Genomic DNA, 21,116 nt, shown 5'->3' on the forward strand with positions numbered 1-21,116 from the left:
GCTGCAACACTGGAGACCAATTTCTTTGATGGGCTCGATGTATAAAATCTTCTCCAAGGTGCTGGTGAATCGGCTTCACAAGCACCTTCCAGCTATTGTGCATCCTCTCCAATATGGTTTCATCAAGGGCCGCAACATTCTCCATAATATCTTGAATGTGCAAATGGCTATTGACTGTGCGCGGCATTCCAGTCAGGAAGTGGTCTTGATTCAACTGGACTTGGAAAAGGCCTTTGACTATGTGGACTGGTCTTTCATTGCAGATCTCATGTCTGCTATGGGCTTTGGCACCCGGATATCCTGATTGATCTACACCATTAGTGCTGCGGCTTCTTCAAGAGTTATGCTCAATGGTGGGGTTACAGAGCCATTTGTCCTTGCTCGCTCGGTTAGACAGGGTTGCCCTTTGAGTCCTCTCTTCTTTGCCCTGGCGACTCACCCAGTCCTTTCAATGTTATCCTCAATGGCGGCTTCGGCTCAGTTGGCCAGATTGTCTCTTCCTTTGGGGCAGCACTTCATTAGCCAATCCTTGGCTGATGACACTTTTATGATTTTGCAGGCAGACAGGGACAACATTCGAAAGGCATTAGATGTTTGAACGCTCTTTGGTCAGGCCTTTGGTCTTCGCATCAATGCCTTTAAGTCGGCCATTCTCAGTTGCACGGAGCCCGATTTACAGTCATTAGGCTGGCAGGGTCAGGTGGTTTTCCGTGGATCCATTGTCAGGCATCTTGGATACCCCTTGGGAGTGGATGTACGGCCAAAGGACCTATTGGAGTGGATTTCACAAAAACTGGCGACGAAGTTTATGTATTGGAAGTCGCAAGCGTGGCCATTCCATGTGCGCCTCAAAGTGGCTCAGACCATTATGCTACCAATGCTAACGTATTTCCTGCCATTGCTGCCATGGATGCCTACTACTTTGAAGGCTCTTACTCATCCCATTCGTTTCATGCTATGGAAGGACTCCCTGCAGGCAGGCATTTCATGGATTTCATGGTCGCATACATGTACCCCTAAACGCATGGGTGGTGGCGCTATTTTGGATGCAGAAACTCATATGGTGGCTCTTCGTTGGTCTCTTTTTCGTGCCATGTGTGTGGATCATCACCCGTGGACAATCATAGCCCGTTATTTTCTTGAGAACAGCGGGCTACGCCATGGTAACACACGGCTTTGGGCCTCCTGGTGGCATGTCCTTAATTCTGACTCTCGATTTTCCAGTCCCTCTTCCTCTTTGTTACTGCACTTGGTCGGCTCTTGGAAAGTGGTGCTCCAAAAGGCCCGTTGGCATCCAGTAGGGGACCGCGTGCAGTCTAACTCCTTTCAGCTGGAATTGTTGGCAGTATCCAGATTACTTTCATGGGAAGACAAACATCAGCTCAGACCGAGATTTAACCGCATGGCCCGTTTAGGTCTGACTTCGATTGCGGATGCTACCCTTGCTACTCGCAATGTCCTCGTATCGTTTCGGACTGCTAGGAGACTTTTAAGGATCCCGCGCGGATACCGTGGTTTATGGGAAAAGCTTTTATTGGAGCTTCAGGGTCGGCAACCCTTTCCTGCCCTGGCTGTGGATCGTCCTTGGCAGGATTGGGACCTTGCAGGCAAGTTGAGTCTGGAAAAGGCCTCTACCAATCAGGTGTATCATCTTCTCATTCGAGATCACCACTGGCTGGGTGTGAAAGCTAATACTGTTTGGGGACTGCGGAAATCGCGGACATGGTGGCAGGCAACGCTGATGGAGGACTGGCGGAATAAGGCACCTTTCAAATGCAAGGTCTTCCTTTGGCGGGTAATGATTGGTGGTCTTCCTCTTGCCTCGGCCCTTTCCAAGCGTCGAATCTCGAATGGCAATTGTTTCTTCTGTACCACTACCGTGGAATCGGCCCGACATCGCTTTCTTTCTTACCCGCTCGCCAAGAATATCTGGTTACTCTTGTCGCAAATCTGGCAAGCGGTGGTGGGGTCCTCACTAACTCCTTTCGATTGGGTTTTTGTGCGCCCAAAGTACCCCACACCGCCACAGTTACATATGAAGATCTTATTTCACTTTTTCAGATACTGGGGATGCTGGCACATTTGGACCACGCGCAATGCTTTTCTTTTTGATTCGGCCTCTAATGTACCGAGACATATTGCCAGGCTTAAAGGGCTCTTGCATTGGCAGCTAGATCTCATTCGACACTTCGACTTGCTCCCTCGGGAGGATTTACATCCATGGCATATGGCAATTGCCTCTGGGTCGTTGCCATGATTGGTGTAACCTTTGTAGTGCATTAGTACGGGGATTTCCCACACGTTGGGCTAGGGCCCTCGTGTCTCTTGTAATCATGTCATCATGTAATCTTGTACCTTTTTCGTAATTAATACAATTACCTTTTACGAAAAAAAAGAGAGAGAGAGAGAGAGAATAGAATACTTATAGGTGCATCCGCCAATGTTAATGAGGTGAACCCATCGCTAAGGAATAATTGTCTCAAGGCACCTTTGCATTCTCTTAATTGGCCCAGAACCAAGAAGTTAAATGAAAACCTTGAGTGAAAGCATTTCAATAGCATCTATGATTCTATTGTGATCTTTGAGGAAACTCATGCCAAAGGTATTGGCGATTCAAGACAATGGTCACCATTTGAGCTGCTTCCTCAATGATGCATACAATCGAAAATGGCACCCACTCCCTGTTTTCTCATATGAGTACATACACTTGGTTTCTTGGTGTGGAGAGAGGGATCTTGTGGAGTGTGTGAGCTGGTGCTCAACCATTGTACTCTTGTCATAGTGGATTCCTATTCCCAATTACATCTTGCACACTGTCTCTTTCATCGATTTTGTGTCTTTTATTATTTTTGCTATGTGTTTTGCTCTTCTAACAGGTTGAAGCTGATTAAAAGCATGAGAGGTGTGTTCGCTTGGCCATGAGGCTGTAACTACAAAGGTGGAAAGCCATGTGAGCCAGCCACTACGGTGGTTGCGTGAGAAACTGCCCCTCTAGCTGTGTGCTTGATTTGAGCAACGTGTGCTCAATTGGCTAGTAAGAGGCTAGCTAGGAATTGCAAAAAGGCCATGGTGTGTGGCAAATTGTGAAGGCCTTATGAGGTTGATGGACGGTGTAAGGGCCACATGGCCACGGCATTATTATGTAGGTGAAAGGCTATGAGATAAAGTGACATATGAAGACAACCATGCTATTCAAAGACAGAATATTCTTATGGCATCTTTAAAAACCTAGGACAATAATAAGTAGTACAAGACTTTCATGTGAAGAAAAGAAAGCTGTAATTGGGAGACCCATACAGTATCAATATCCCTACTTTCTTGCTGAGGAAAACATTGTATACACAAACGTGCTACATGCATCAATCAGCACATATTCTACTCACCAGATGTACTTCATTCAGGTCAAGAAAATTTCGGCCCCTGAAATAAAAAACCAGGTATGTAAAATTGGGGACCTAACACAATATGTAAGACTTCACTTACTTGCAACAATACATGTGTTCTTTTCAAAGAAGAGAGAATACTACATTAATGAGCACCTCACAAAACAAACCCAAGGTAAAAGTACAATAAGAGCCCTATATACGACTCCAAAATAACATCCAAACACTAAAACAAAGTCTCATACATGGGCCGAGTAAAAAGCCAGTCTAGCTCTCTATAATGCCAAACCATGTGTGACTTTAAATGAAAGGAGCATCTGTCCTCCTCATGTGCTTTGAGTAATGTTGTACTCTCTCCCATCTCCCATGGAGTGTGAACTATCTCTATCCAAAACCTGGAGAGTATGCATTGAGGACATCCTGTAAGTGTATATCATGGCTGTATCTTGCAGTCCATATGAAACCAGCAACAATGATGCCCATCATCTCCCATCTATGATGATGTCTCTCAGTCCAAACTGTTTATGAGAAACCAGGAGTCGGGTATCCTGCACATATGTTGTCCAGAGACCAGGACTCGATAGGCTCCCCTAAATATCCTCATAACCCGAGGATGGGGGCCTCAGTCAGTGACCCACACTACTGACCCCAAAGTTACTTTTATGGACTCTGTTGTGTTATGGAAAACCAACTTGAGTGCTCTCCTCCATACCTCCCGGGCTAGTCTAATGTTGCATACACACCTAATTTGCTACCAAGCTCAAGTAATTAATGATTGTTTGGCATTCCTGTTATAGGAGCCTCTTTCTTTCATCCCTTACACTAAACTCCAATATTTCATATGACAATCTACATCAATGTATTTTTAGAACAAATCATAAAGCCAAACCAAAGGGAAAAGTAATATGAAAAATCTAAATGGTCCCTTTTTTCCCGACAAATGAATGAACACCTCAGTCATGTAAACCAAGGTCAAAATACAGTATAGCACATAAATATGGCAATGATGTAAACACAAAGAAATAACCTCTGAGTTATTCCCTTGAAGGAAAACATCTAATACAATGGCTGTGTGGCCTATGAGACAAAATATGAACTACATCCATGTCTAATGTCATCTCATAGTAAAGTGAAGATAACATTAAAATAAGTGGCCTATGGAACAATGCTAAGAAAAACTTTATGATGGGACTATACTAGAGTAGAACAATGTCTGGTGCTGTCCCATCGCTAGAAAGAAAAGGAAACCCAAATCTAACAGAACTGTGCACAAAAAAATGTGGTGGAGATTGTAGGTTATAGCTGATCTCAAGGTCTGCACATGATCTCAGCTATGATGTGGTAGCAAAAAGTACCCGTGAGAGAGAGAGAGAGAGAGAGAGAGAGATCTACATAAGGCCAATGTGGCCTATGAGACAAAATATGAACTACATCCATGTCTAATGTCATCTCATAGTAAAGTGAAGATAACATTAAAATAAGTAAGTGGCCTATGGAACAATGCTAAGAAAAACTTTACGATGGGACTATGCTAGAGTAGAACAATGTCTAGTGCTATCCCATCGCTAGAAAGAAAAGGAAACCCAAATCTAACAGAACTATGTCCAAAAAAGTGTGGTGGAGATTGTAGGTTATAGCTGATCTCAAGGTGTGCACATGATCTCAGCTATGATGCGGTCCCCAATTGCTCCACTGATATGCATGGTGGTGAGTCTTTGGTGTCTTGTGATAATGGCTTTGATCCAACTATGGTGTGGCCTCCTCGAATATGGTCCTGGTAGATGGGGTCATCGTGTTCTATGAAGTGAAATGGCTCTATCCAATGTGACTCCATGGCATGGAATGGGAGGTGTCTGGTAGGGTCGCTTTGTCTGGAGAAGGCTATTGGTGTCAATAGGGTCGGATCTATGAAAAAATTCAATCACTACTCTCTATGTGGGTCCCTCTAGGTGAGCTCGTCTCCTGTTTCTTTCTCGATCGTTCATGCATTTCATGGCTAAGTAAGAAAAAACCTATAGTGGCTACCTTGTCTTGTGAGACAGAGTACAAGGTAGCCTTTACTGCAACGGTGGAATGTGTATCGCTGCGTAGATTGTTGGTTGATCTATAGATCTCTTTGGAGGGTCCTACACCCATTCTTTCTAACAGTTCGAGTGCAATTGCAATGGCATGGAATCATGTGTTTCATGCTCACACCAAACACATTGAGATATGTTACTATTATGTCAGAGAGAGATGCTATGCAAGAGAGATTAGTTTGATGTACGTCCCTGCACATGAGAATGTTGCAGATGTATTCATCAAAGCATTTCCTCATGAGAAGTTTGAGGCTTTTCGAAAGTCCTTGAACTTGCTACCCTTTGGTGATTGATCTTCCTGTACTTCTACCACATTGGCATTGCAGGGGGGTGTTATAATTTGCCAATTCTATGGGCAATGCCCAATGTCTTAGTTAGTTGGATTGTACTGTGAACACAACTATATTAATAAGTTGTGTCACCAAGGGTAGTCCATCATATAAAGTGAATGGGGCAAGGATGATAAGATTGTAGCCTAGCCGAGGAAGGCATCTTGCCAAGGACCCAAGAACGGACTGGCATTCTTTGACCTATCAACGAGGTCCACACTCTAGAAATGAAGTCCCAAACCTATCTGGCAGCTATGCAAAAAATAAACAGATGAACTAGTGTCTCATCACAAGTAGTACAAAAGATGCATCTGCTCTGATGCACAAATCCTTTGTGCCTTTGAGGTATCTCATAATACCTTTCACTGCTCCCCAATGCTTTTTACTAGGGCTTGCCATGTATCTGCTAACCACTCTCACTGCAAAGGCAATGTTAGGACGTGTAGCAACCATAGCATATATCAAACTACCAGCAGCTGAAGCATATGGTGTCTTGGCCATTTCAGCCTTCTCATCATCAGATGTAGGGTTGTCCTTTGCACTGAGTTTCACGTATGGAGGCAATGGAACCCCAATTGTTTTCCCCCCCTTCATATTGAAACGCTGCAAAACCTTGGAGATATGCTCCTGTTGAGATAGATAGAGTAATCCTTTCAACCTATCTCTGAGTATTCACATGCAAAGAATGTGATTTGCATCACCAAGATCCTTCATGTCAAAGCTGCCATGAAGACTTTGCTTCAGTGAGTCCAAGGCATGAGTATCCCTGCCAGCAATTAGCATGTCATTAACATACAGAACCAAGATAATCAAGCTGCCATCTGCTACCTTTTTGGTGTACAAGCAGTGATCCACTTGACTTCTATGAAAACCTTGAGACTGCATAAATGTATCAAACTTATGATACCATTCTCTTGGTGCTTGTTTCAGCCCATACAAACTCCTTTTAAGTTTACATACCATCTTCTCTTTCCCTTTTTCCACAAACCCTTCAGACTGTTGCATATATTTGTCTTCATACAGATCACCATATAAGAATGCAGTCTTTACATCCATCTATATGAGCTCCATATCTTCAGCTATAACCAAGCCCAAAATGGTTCTCAATGTAGTCATCTTGACTACAGGAGAGAAGATCTCATCAAAGTCAATTCCATGTTCCTACGTGTACCCCTTCGCAACAAATCTTGCTTTGTACTTTGTTGAGGAGCCAGAAGTGACCTTCATCTTGTAAACCCATTTGCATGAAAGGGTTTTCCACCCTTTACGCAACTGCACCAAGTCCCAAGTGCCATTTTTCTCAAGATATTCTATCTCTAACAATCACCTTAGAATTGCTCATAGCAGTAGTGAATATATCCCAACTCTCTGCCAGAGTGCAAAGCAAGAACATAGCCTTAAATTCTTTATCAATCAAGAATTTCAAGGAAACCAGCTCGCTGAAAATGGAGTTAAACTCACTCAAGTGAGTAGACATTGCTGTACCCTCTTTCATACGCAAATCAACAAGCTTTTTAAGCCAATATACTTTGCTTGCGGCACTCTTCTGTGCATACAGTTCTTCCAATCGAGTCTAAATAGCATAGGCAGAATCCAAATCTTCAATGTTAAACAGCAAGGCATCAGAAATTGATAGCTCAATGGTTGAGCATGCAAGCTCGTTTAACTCATCCCAATCTTCATGTTCCATATTTGCACGCTTTGCCCCTTTGGTCTTAATCAACTTTGCATGCTTGTTCTACAACAAGATATTGTAGCACTCTTTATGCCAGACTGCAAAGTTATGTGCTCCTTCAAGCTTCTTAATGTGCATGAGATTACTCCTGCCACTGCTGCCAGCCATGATTTTCAGCCCAAATGTGACCAAAAAATTCAGCAAATGCACGCCCAAACTGTCACACAAGTGACCAAGGTGCAAACAAGTACCAACCAGCAATAAATAACCATGTAGAAGCAGAAATTTCAGATCTGTAAGTAAATTTTCAGAAGCACCAAACCATGTGCTACAGCACTCCACAACTGATTACAGCTGTTCCAAGGGCAAATGCATCGCATTACATGAGAAGTCCCAAATTTTAGCTGCAATTTCTGTTGTACATGTATCCACGGGCACAAAGTTTGACATGCACTGTCAAAAGCCCCAAAATTTTTGTGCTCAAAGCATCAACCATACATCTGCATTGTCTCTCACATGCATAGAACAGGTTAATTTTGCCAAAATAGAGCAATTTCAGTAAAACCCCTAAATTTTTCAAAGTGCTAGGTGTCCAAATTGCATGAAATTCAACCCACATGTACATAAAATGACCAAATGGCCCAAAATTTTGCCCAAATAGCAAAAGCCCCAAATTGCACAGGGTCCAATGTGCATCAAATGTTGAGGAATTTGGTAAAATTTAGCCCAATTTTTGCATGTACACGAAAAGCCCTAAATGTCGGAGGCAAAATGTCACAAATTCCTGCAATTGCTGAGACAAATTGTCTTGCTTTGCATCACAATCCCCAAATCCGGGAAAAGCCCCAAATTTCCGGGCCAAGATTGCACAAATCTGCACTTTGTGCTTCTACCCATGAAACCTCGTCAAAGCAAGGAGTCTGCTTGCAAGAAAAAAAAAGACGAAAAATGCTTGGAAAGTGACGAATCTACTCCCATTGACCAACCGCCTGTTGTCGTGACCTGTCGCCTTGCAGAAAACTGCCGCCTGATGCCAGGGAACCTGTCGCCAGCCAGTTGCCTGTTAGTCGTGACCAATCGTTGACCTGAAAACCTGTCGCCTGGTTCAAAACAACCTGTCGCCTGCCTGCCAGGTAAAAAACGACCTGTCGCCTGTACAAAACGTGACAGAATCTGTTGTCGCCTGTGCAGTTTTAGGTTTTCTGGACTGTTGACTCACAATACGGCACACACACGTGCCTAAAATCAGTGGCAACCTGATGATTTTGTGCGAGTGAAACACTAGAGATGTCTTGCACGGACTCCGAAGAGCGTGAACACCTTACCCAAAGCTCTGATACCAGTTTGTTGAGCTTAGTGGCACAAGGATCGAGACACGCAGTGCTTGCTAGCAGCAGAGAGACAAAGAGAGAGTGTGTCTATGTGCAGAGTAGAAAGTAAAGTGAGCAAGACTTATGGGTGCAATCACGAGTGTACCTCTTTAGGTTTTTTAGATAGATATATATATATGAAAGTACAAGTGTGTTAAGGGTGTGTTCACACCCGAGCACATATAAAAGGCACAAGGGCCCTTTATTCCCAACACCCCCCTTGCCCCAACTACTAGAGGACAGACCCATGCTATCCACTTTCTTCAGTATCACGAGGGTTTGTGATGCCATTGATAGGCTCTAGAATGGTTAGGGACCCAAGACCATGATAAACTAGTAGTAGAGCACTGCGAGGGTTTGTGATGCCACCAATAGGCTCTAGAACGATCGGGCCAAGGACCATGATGAACTAGTAGTAACGCACCTATCACATGCCAGAGATATCCTAGCACTGCTTTTAGTCCACCTATTCAACGGGGCGTTGTGTGAAGGCTTCCCTACTATTTGGTCAACTAATACTATAATACTAATCCTAAAAGCTCAAGACCCCATGGTTCCTACGAACTACAAGCCTCTTCATGCAAATTTCCAATATATACATCATGGGGGCAATCACTTGTTGCTTGAATGCCCTAAGCTTAGGTGAACAAGGATATGTTCTAATTAGAATAAATATAAAGATGATATTGCAGCTTATTGAGTCCCAAGACACGTATCCTACCAAGCTAACCAATACATTGTCATTAGACCTATAATCTTAGTTGCATTCTTTGAAATTCAAGGTTCGATTGATTTGAGAATAATACATTTAATTCCCTAGGAGGGGGGAAGCGTACTCAAATGATTTGGTGGCACTTAGGTCAATCCAACCAAAATGCACTATTTGATATGAGTTTTATGAACAACATTTCCATGAATAGATAGTTCTACAAATAGTATGCGAATGAATATGTGTTTGTATGAATATTTTTGCTTCATAGTCAAGATTTCAAATGATTCAACATTTTGCTAAGCTTTGTTGCTCCTAAGCAAGAAGAATAATTTAAGCACAAAAATAATTAAGCATAGACAATTAATTACCTTGCTTAAAAATAAATGTTACAATAACATCTAGGTTTAAGTTTTGATTTTACTTTGACATGTCAATCTTCCCTATGACTAGACGTAAGATTAGGAAAACCAAATGATTCACTTGATCTTAGTGAGGTTAAATCCAACTGGCCACATGCTAGCCAAGTTTTTGGATCAATACTAGAGTATAAGCTAAGCAAATGGACAAAGAAGAACCAACATCCAACATGTGGACAACAAAGGTTTAGGAGGGATTGAAACCAACCTTTCTTCTTGGAAAGGGCGATAATTCCCTAATTAAGCACTTAACTACATCAATCAACAAATGAATATAACTTAAAATACACAAACTACCTAAATAATCTCGGACATTGGACACCTTGCTGGCCCCAAAATTGAGGCCCCTTTTAGTACTACTTTAACTTGATTGCTAATGGAATGAGTACAAGTTGAGATTCACAATCTTCTTTGCTGTTCCAAAAGCCGCTTTGTTATACCAACAAACAACAATCAATTCACGCCAATTGCCCCTTGATTTTTCAAACAAGACTCGCACAAATGGAACCACCAATTCACCAAATGCTGCCCCAAATTACAATGAATGGGCTAGCATTTTAATTCCCTATTAATTACAGAAATTTCAAGTACTAAATTAATGTACGATACTTCACCAATTGGTAGGGTCCTGGGAACGTTATTAAACCCTGATTTCTATAGAAATTTAGGAGCTACAGCGGTAGATAGCAGAGAGATCTCTCTGCTATCTACCAAATTTGGCTGAGATCTGCTCAAAATGACTGAGAAACACTAAGATCTCCTAAGAATGGGTTGGAGGAGATGAGAGAAAGCCAAGATGAGAGAAAAATGTGATTTTCTTTGTGAGAAAACCCTAAATTCTAATTGCTGTCTACTCCAATCTCCATTTAATGCAGTCACCTACCACCAAGCACCTCCAAAACGCTGTCATCTGGTTAGCAATACTATTGCCAGCCCCTGGAAGGTGACTCCTTGCTGACCCCCCTGCCTGTTGCTAAGGCCCCTAGATGACTGTCTTTTGCAGCGAATTGTTGTTCTTTGATCAGAAAATGAACCAGCAGCTCTCTCTCTCTCTTTATCTCCCATGTTGGAAATTGACTAAATAGCTGAGATCGAGCCCCAAAAACGTTTTGTTAGTTTGTATGGGCATTTTTGCCAAGTGGCAGCCTTCTAAACCCCTTTCTTAGTATTATCTAGCCATTCAATTAATTTTCAGAATTAAATAATCCTGAAAATTAATTTGAGTCCTTTTGACCCTACCCAAAATTAAATGTGCCAACCCATAGTTAAATTGGCCAAGCCATTCACAACCTGGAGTGGTCCCCAACCTTTGTTGATCCTTAAACTGGTATTAATTAATTAATTAATGCTAGTCCCTAATGTCACCACCGACAGTTATTGGTCAAACCATTGCCCTGGGGTCCAATCTAATACCAACTAACCAATAGAACCCGGTTGGCATAACTTATCATAACATTTACCTTTGACACCCATTGCATCCTCAAGGTCCTTGGCTTGTTATCATGAAATAACTGCCATGTGCATCACATGTGCTTAAACAACCTTGCGCATTCGACTAATAAATTAATCAAATGTTATCAACAAGATTAGAGCATCTCAAAATTTCATGTTCTTGTGACTAACCTCCCCTTGAAATCCCTGTAATTGTCCTTGATTGTACTACATTGTGTGAAAGGAAAACCATACTGCACTAGAATTTCCATAAGGCATCATAGTCACAACATTGTGCACTATTGTCCAACCATGCTACATGCCCCAAACCTGTAAAAAATTTCCAACCAACATATATATAACACAAAACTAAAAATTAGTCCAAAGTTATTGCTAGAAACTCATTGGATGCATCCATAACTCATGTTTCTCCATTGTTCTAACTATCAACCGTAGGAAAGCATTAATTTAGCATAAAGCATGGCTGAAACTATCAATGGCATTTACTAACATGCTACTGTCCATGGAACCACCTATAAACCATTGAAAACTGAGCATTATCTGATCATAAACTAATCCCTTATTGATCTGTGAAACTGATCACAAACTCATTGCAAATACTGACCAGCAATCAATGCAAAAACTGATGCAAAACTAATCTCAAAAGTGAATATAAACAGTTCTCAAACTGATCAAAAACTAAGCTGAAACTGATCAAAACTTTTGTCTTACAATTGATGCAAAATTCGTGCCAAACTTATCATAAGTTGATGTAAAAGTATAGTTCCATTGCCCGGCTGAAACTCATACCCATCTGCATAGATCTCACAGTGACTAGTATACTAAGTAGTGACCTCATGGAAAACATATTGTCAACAAAGTACCTTGGATGCATACTAAATACATCTGAGATCCACTACATACAAGAGCTGTCCACAATTGGTGGAGTGGAAGTGCTATCTCCCCCTTCACCATCAATCAATACTTCGGACCCTTGCTCTGCTGGAACTTAACTGAGCCCAAACTAAAGTCAGCTCTAACTGAAAGGCATGTAAATAAAGCTGCAACAATTAAGGATGGTCCGCTAAGTCATCCTCTTCCATCCATTTGACATCCATTGGTGAATAATTTTGAAAATTCACCTAGTATTTCATGGAAACTTTATCTTCGACATTTCTTTCCTTATGTGCCAAAATCTACTTGGATACCAAAATCTTATCCAACTCCTCTACCTCAAGCTGAATTTTCAGCAAACATATCCTCTGGCACATCACTATGAAAAGGCCTTAATAAACTGACATGAAAGGCATTGTGTATTTGCCAATGTGGAGGTAATTTTAATAGATATCCACATCGCTAATCTTCTCCAACTAATACTCAACTTCGGATACAATCTTTCTCTTCCTTTCATCTTTTTTAGCCTTGTCTTTTTTAAACGTAGCAATACATAATCGCCCTCTGCAAATTGCAAAGCATGTCTGTGATGATTAGCTACCCTCTTTTGCTTTCCCTGTGAACTTTGAAGTGCATACTTTATCTTTGCATAAGCTGCATCCAAGTGTTCCACGTAACGGTCACCCTCAAAGATCTTATCCTTAGTTTGCAACATAGGTGGTACCTTCTTGCCACCCTCAACCACTTCAAATGGAGCTTTCCCAGTGGAACGATGCACTGTGTTGTTGTAAGCAAACTTAACCAAGGGCATATATTGCTCCCACTGTGTATTGTAGTTTGAAATATAGCATCTCAAAAGATCTAATATTATATAATTTTCTTCCTCAAACTAACCATCTATCTATCGATGGAAGGATGATGAGAATTCAGCATGCTACCCATATTCTCAAACAACCCCTTCCAAAATAAACTCCCCACTTGAGGGTTTCAATCACCAACCATCGACTCTCGCATACCATCATACTTAAAGATGTGCAAAAACAATCATTCCATATGATCAGCCTTTATTTTCTTCCTCACCATAATGAAATGTACTTGTTTGCTAAACCTACAAATGATAGTCCATATCCCTTTCATTCCTTGTAGGTATCCTAGAAAGCTCAAAAATAAAGTCCATTGCAATGCTCTGTCAAGGCCTATTTGGAATAGGCAAGGAATGCAATAAACCTAACATGTTTTGCCTATCATGCTTTACCTTTTGACATATGATGATGCCATGAAACTAGGCTTCCTTCTTGGAAAGGGGGGTAATTCCTTGATTAAGCACTTAACTACAGCAATCAGCAAATGAATATAACTTGAAATGCACAAATTACCTTAATAATCTCGGACATTGGACACCCTATTGGCCCCAAAATTGGTGCCCCTTTCGGTATTTCTTTAACTTGATTACTAATGGAATGAATGCAAGCTGAGATTCACAATCTTCTTTGTTGTTCCAAAAAGCCTATTTGTTGTAGCAACAATCAGCAAATAATTCGGGCCAATTTTCCCTTGATTTTTTACCTAGAACTTGCACAAATGAAACCACTAAATGGCCAAATGCTGCCCCAAATTACAATGAATGGGTTGGCATCTGAATTCCTTGACAATTACACAAATTTCAAGTGCTGAATTCAATGTATGATGCCTTCAGCAATTGGCACAGGTCCCTGACGTGGTTGTTAAACCCTAATTTTTGCAAAAATTTATGGTTTACAGCAGAGATCTACTCAAAGTGGTTGAGAAATGCTGAGATCTCTTCAGAATGGGTTGCTCTAGCTTGCATTTAATGCAATCACCTATTGCCAGGCATCTCCAAAATATTATCACCTAATGAGCAATGCTGTTGCCAACCCCTGGAGGGGATCTTCTTGCTGTCCCCCACCTACTGAGGCCCCTAGATGGTTGTCTTTTGCAGCAAATTACTGTTCTCTTATTAGAAAATGGAACAGCTATTGAGCTAAAAATGCATTAGCTTTACTAAAACCACCCCAAAACATGCTTAATTGACGAAGAAATCTTGTTTATTTAAAAGAAATGTGTTCCTAGAGAGTGTTTGTGTCCCATAAGATAAAACCCACTTGGGAGGGCCAAACCTTCCATAAATAGGTATGCTATCCTCCATTCAACCTTAATCTTGTTTTTGCAAGTTCACATGTTTTCAGCTTGCTGAACAAAACCTGTTCGCGGAGGATATCACAGTCCAAGCTGTCCATTGTAGTCTTCACTCATCCGGCGCTTGTTTCCAGCCCTCCATCATCATTTTGTTGTTGTCCAACTAGACAGTTGTTGTTGTCCACCCATCCAACTGTTGTACAGCTTGCCACTCGGTATATTGTTGCGTTTGCAGGCCCGAGCTACTGCCCTGCCAGCTTTCTCTCTCCTCCAGCTGTGGCCATCATCATTTCAACCTGTGTTTCCAGATTTTTTTTCTCCTCAGCCTGGGTTTACAGGACACACTCTCTCTAGACTCCTATATGCATCAAGTCCAGCCACACACAGGCTACGTTTACTGTTGTTTACACTCCAAGGATGCCTTATTGCCGTTCTAGCTCTGTTCGGAGTACAACACACTCTCTAGCTCATTAACCCTGCCCTACTCCTTGAGATACAACAGTTCGAGGTTCAGTATTCATTCACTGCATAGTGGGTTTGCTGCATGAGCATTGTATATTCAGTAGTCATATTACTTCATTCATTATTTGTGTTCATTGTATCTAAGTTACCCTAATCCTAACTGTGTTTTTGTGTTAGTTTGTGCTTTGTTGTACGATGTTATTTGTGTCTCTTTGTTAGGGTATTTCTTCACATGGTATCAAAGCCAAGTTCTCTAAGAGAAACCTAGGCCTTGATTTAAAAGCTCTACACAAGAAGCATGAACAGCAAAAGGGCACATGACTTCGAATACTACTTCTGCACCACTTCTCACATCCGAGCTAAATCCATTAAGGAACGAGTCAGAGTAGGCCTCACAACTTGCTTCACATACTCTGCCTCTGTAGTATACAATGCATCACACTTTTGTAGCCCAGAGATCCAAGAGACTACTCCTCCTGTGAAAGTAAACACATACCTAGAAGTGGACTTTCTGCAATCCGCATGACCAACATAGCCTCAATTTGTAAAGCCAATGACAGATGCCTTCTGCTTTCCAAAGTAGATGCACAACTCCTTTGTACCTTTGAGATATCTCATAATACCTTTCACTGCTTCCCAATGCTTTTTACCAGGATGTGCCATGTATCCGCTAACCACTCCCACTGCAAAGGCAATGTCAGGACGTGTAGCAACCATACCATACATCAAATGGTGTCTTGGCCATTTCAGCCTTCTCATCATCAGATGTAGGGCTGTCCTCTACACTGAGGTCTTTCTACTGGCAATACGAGCATGCAATGCCTGGAGAGACCCTGCCTTCCACAGGTGGCAATACAGGCGGCTAGGTGGAGTCCTGCTAGAGCGGTTGGACAGGTTTTATGTGGGAGAGTGGGGAGGCTCTCGCGGAGGCCAGATTGACACGGGCACCATGTTGTCCCGACTATTGCTTGGTTCCCCTGACACTTGATCCCCCAGCATCTGCCCTAGACACACGATCCTATCAAATCCCTGATTCGATCTATTGGAGGAAGGAGGTGATGAGACAAATAGAGCAAATTTGGACCAAGGAGTGGTGCACGAGGGACCACATCACAGAGGAGGTTGCAGAGGTCCTAGCCGAGTCGAGCAATATCTGGCAAGAGGCAACCATACAGGCCAGGTAGCAAAGCTGGGAGGAGAAGAGAGCACTGCGGCGGGACCTTGCAGCCACGCAAAGATTATTACATCAAGCACCAAGGGATTCCACCCTCCACGCACAAGAGGCACACGCACGACTAGCCATTGCTGGCCAAGAGGACAGGCGCTCGGAGTTCTCTTTCCGCACCTCAGCAGCTTTCTGGGCGCGGAAGGGGGATACGATGTGCAAGGAGTAGATACGCAGCCTTCGAGATCAGTATGGGAGAACTCGTTCTAGCCCCAACGAGGTGATGGAGATTGCCACCGAGTACTACAGACGCCTTTTCCAGCAAGAGACGGCCTCAGCTAGAGGACAGCGATGTAGATAGCAGGTCTGGGATCACATCACGTCCCTCGTCACAGAGGAGATGTGACGCTCCCTTCTAACCCCTTTCACAGAGAAGGAACTAGACGAGGCTTTCCATACACAGGACAAGCAGAAATGCCCAGGAGAGGAGAGCCTCTCCAAGGCCTTTTTCACCATCTACTAGGAGGTGGTAAAGGACCCCCTACTGATGGCCTTCCAGGAGAGTCGAGATGGCGATTCAATGAAGAAACTGATATGATGAGGAGAACGGAAGACCACACAGTCCGATTCTTAACAGGGGCACGAGATACGTTTTTCCTCCCAGCCTTGCCTAGTTAATTGCTAGCAACTCTCATCGTGATCCGATTGCCAGCCGTCACTTCTTGGTGAGTCCTACTATTCCTAGACTCTCTTTAATTCTAGCCTCCCCTAAACCCCGTTCGGGCGCCCAAGGCCCCTGGACGGTCATCCCTCGTGCCTATTTCCCGTAATTTACCTTATTAATATAACATTTCCTTCCCCTTAAGAATCGGTTTCGTCCGCGAAAACCATACTTGGAAGGTCTAACTGTAAATTGGGAAACCTTTTTCTTAGGGTACTTACTCGCTCCCATATAGAGCTTTCTTCTGAACAATCTTTCCACTTGACCAAACATTCTTGATAAATAGTATTCATTGTTCGTCTGTTACAAACATTTAATATTCTTTCTGGTTCATGTGGATTAGATTGGTCATCTAATAGCTCCTCAATGTTATCATTTAAGATTAAATTATCCAAATCACCCAGCTTCTTCCTTAACTTACTCACATGAAAAACTGAATGTATTTTACTACTAGTAGGTAGTTGGAGCTTGTAAGCCCGTTCTCCCACCTTTTTAAGTATTGTTAAAGGATCACAATACCTGGGTGAAAGCTTTGGACACTGTCCCGTTTTCATGGTTTTAGTTTGTTCAGGCACTTTAAGATAGACCAATTCTCCTTCTTCAAAGGAGACATCTCTTCGGTGAGGATCTACATAAGTTCTAGCTCGATTTTGAGCTTTCTTAATATTTTCTTGAGCAAATTTTAACATACTATTCATATCCTCCAAAAAGTCCTTGGCTGCCTGAACCTTTTCCTTATGCAGTCCTACTGCATGAGGAGCTCTGGGCTGAAACCCATACATTAACATAAATGGACTATACCCAGTGGAAGAGTGCTTGGCACTATTATATGCAAACTCTGCTATCGGTAGATACTCTTCCCAATTAGTTTGCCTTTTACTTACATATGCCCTAAGCATATCTTCAAGGATTTGGTTAACCCTTTCAGTTTGCCCATCAGTTTTCGGGTGGTACACCGTACTCATGCTAAGTTTAGTATCCAACTTCCTAAATACCGCACGCCAAAATTGACTATCAAATTTTCTATCCCGATCAGAAACTATATTTGCCGGAAGGCCATACAATCGGTATATGTTCTCTACGAACAATCTAGCCGATTCTGGTGTTTTAACATCAATTGAAGTTGGAATGAACCTAGCCATTTTGGTTAACCTATCCACAATCACCCACACAAAGTCGTGCCCCCTCTGTGTTCTGGGTAATGCAACAATAAAATCCATGGAGATACTCTCCCATTTTCCTGAAGGAATCTCTAATGGATGGAGAAGTCCTCCCATTTTCAATCTTTCAGCTTTATTAACCTGGCATTTATTACATTTGACCATATAGTCAAGGACGTCCTTCTTCATTCCAGGCCAATAGAACTACCTTTTAATAAGACTATAAGTCTTATTAACTCCTGGATGTCCCGCGCTAGGGGTATTCATGACACTCAAAGAGTATCTGGCGCCTTATTTTTTTATCTTTCGGGACACATACCCTACCCTTGTAGAGTAAATAACCATTATCAATGGTAAAAATCTTCCACTTGAATCCGGTTTGAGCAACCCCTGATGCTCCATTTCCTTGTTGAACATCCTCAAATATTCCTTCCTCAGTGGAGGCTCTTTCATTTGGATCCCCATTTTTTATTGCTTCCCATATATTGGAATATGCCGGATCAACCTGGCATTTCCCTTTTAAAGATTCAAGTAAGTCGGAAGTGAACTGAGTAAAACTCAATTCGTTTATGATGGGCATTCTGCTGAGTGCATCAGCTACTATATTATACTTTCCTTTTCTATATCTTATCATAATCGAACTCTTGGAGGAGTTCGGCCCATCTGGCTTTATGCCCTTGTAGATCCGGTTGGTCATTAAGCCACTTAATGCTTTCATGAACCGACAAGATCAAAAGTTTGGCACCGTACAAATACTGCCTCCATTTCTTCATTGCATGTACTATTGCATACAGCTCCCTCTCATAAACAGAATAATTATGTTTTGCATGGTCTAATTTCTTGCTTTCAAAAGCAACTGGTCGACCTTCTTGTAATAAGACCGCGCCTATCGCCTTATCACTGGCATCGGCTTCAACCACAAATGGTTTATTGGGATCCACAATTAATAGTACTGGAGCTGTAGCAATAGCTACCTTAAGTTTTTGAAAACTTTCATTTTGGTTTGTTCCCCAATTAAAGCTCTTTCCTTTCCCTTTAAGTTGGTCTATCATTGGAACAGCTATTTTGGCATAATCTCGAATGAATCTACGATAAAATTCAGATAAACCTAGGAAGATCTGCAGCTCTTCCAGGTTCCTTGGAGATGGCCAATCAATAATTGCCCTTACTTTTTCTGGATCCATCTTGATTCCCTCTTTCGAGATAATATGCCCCAAATATTTGACCTCTTGTGCGAAGAATTCACATTTAGTTTTCTTCGCATAAAGGGAATGTGTTCTTAACAGTTGGAATACCAATTGTAAGTGTTCCAAATGTTCTTCTCTTGATTTACTAAAGATCAAGATATCATCCAAGAAGACTACTACAAAATGTCCTAGATAGGGCCGTAACACACTATTCATCAACTTCCTAAAGGTAACTGGTGCATTAGTGAGACCAAAAGGCATCACCAAAAAATCATAATACCCGTATCTAGTACGAAATGTTGTCTTAGGAACATCTTGTGCCTTAATTCTTACTTAGTGATAGCCTGATCTTAAATCTATCTTTGTGAAGAATTTTGCCCCTTGCAATTGATCAAAAAGATCTTCCATTCTGGGCATGGACATAGGAAATTTATTCTTCACCGTTATTTTATTAAGTGCTCTATAATCAACACAAAGTCGCATAGAACTATCTTTTTTCTTTACTAATAAAATTGGCAAAGCCCAAGGTGAATTACTGGGTTGTATAAACCCTTTATCAAGGTAATCCTTAATTTGTCTTTCAACTTCTTGGTGCTGTATTTCACTTAATTTATATGGTGGTTTAGAAATAGGATGTGTATCCTTATTTGTGTCAATTGGGTGATTTATATCACCCCTATCTGGTGGAAGGTCACTTGGTAAATCAGAAGGAAACACGTCTTTAAATTCATCTAACTAACTACTTAATTCATTATTTACATTCAACTCACAAACATAAAAAAATTGTTGCTTAATATTACAGAAAGTAAAAGTGTTTTGTACAGGAAGAGACCATAACATATATACCTCACAAGCTTCCTTCTTTATCAGCTTTTGAACCTCAGTGGAACACAACAAAGGATTATCAGATACTTCATGTTCACCTTGAATCACAAAAGTCTTACCATCCCTTTCAAATTCCAGTGTATTATGATAAACTACGTTTTAAGGATGGTTCCAATCCCCATAGTCACTCCCTCCCTAAAGCAATATCGGCTCTTTCCATATTCATAATTTGGAAATCAAGTTTATCTTTATATCCTTGGATCTCAATTTCCAAATTGGATACCATTGTATCCCATATTTTATTATCTTGACCTTGCATCATACGAACAACATATTAATGTCCACTCTTTTGTTGGGGAAGTTTCAATTTTTTAACAAGTGCATAATTTATGAAATTGTGGGTAGCACAGTCATCAATCATGACTCTAACCCTCTTTCCAGCTATCAATCCATGCACTCTAACTAAATCATGTGGCCCAAAGGTAGGCTGCCACATAGAAGTTGACATACAACACCTGTGTTGTATATCCTTGTGCAAGACCTCTAAAGATTTATACCTTTCATGCCCCTTTAATTCTAGAGTCTGCACTACATGGATTTGTTTTTCTTTTCCCTTGCCCTTGTCCTTATCCTTTCCTTTGTCTTCCCCCTTTTTCCTTTGAGGGCAATTCCAGGCAGCATGATTAGGGGATAGGCAATTGAAACACAGCTTTTCTTTTTTGGCCTTATCAAAGTCATCTGGACTTAACTTTGGTCTTACATATTGTTTCTTTTCAAAAGGTTGTTTCTTGCCCTTAAAAAATAGCATTTTCCTTTTAAATTTGCCTAGAAATTTTGAGGTTTCCAATTCCTTAGACTTGGGCTCCGTATCAGTGAGACTAGTGAGTGTACCTGGACGCATACTATCTTCATTGATTAATGCAAATTTAATTGCCTCTTCCAGCGTCTTAGGTGAACTCCTTTTTACTTCCTTTTTTACAGGCCTTATCTAGTCCCCTAATGAATCCTCTTGTCTTTTGAAATTCATCTATTCCTTCCAATTTGAGGATTATCTCACGATATTCCTCCAAATATGTCAGCAATGGTCTTCCCTTTTGTCTGACATAATCCAAATCTTCCCAATTTCTTTCCATTTCATTTTCAGGAAGGAA

General features: G+C 41.5%; 1 protein-coding gene across 2 annotated transcripts in view; it reads right to left on the reverse strand.

The window, feature by feature from the left end:
• Nucleotides 1–21,116, reverse strand: part of LOC148010432 (uncharacterized) — a 150,419-nt gene that overhangs the window by 36,099 nt on the left and 93,204 nt on the right. For both annotated transcript variants that reach the window (XM_087671383.1, XM_087671385.1), the window contains exon 6: nucleotides 3,384–3,420. In XM_087671383.1, coding sequence (XP_087527509.1) covers nucleotides 3,384–3,420 — 37 coding nt within the window. The remainder of the gene's footprint in view (nucleotides 1–3,383; nucleotides 3,421–21,116) is intronic.

The sequence above is a fragment of the Lygodium microphyllum genome, chromosome 29 (assembly GCF_053477565.2).
Source record: "Lygodium microphyllum isolate KBCC chromosome 29, Lygodium_microphyllum_v1.1.10, whole genome shotgun sequence".
NCBI classification, from domain to species: Eukaryota; Viridiplantae; Streptophyta; class Polypodiopsida; order Schizaeales; family Lygodiaceae; genus Lygodium; species Lygodium microphyllum.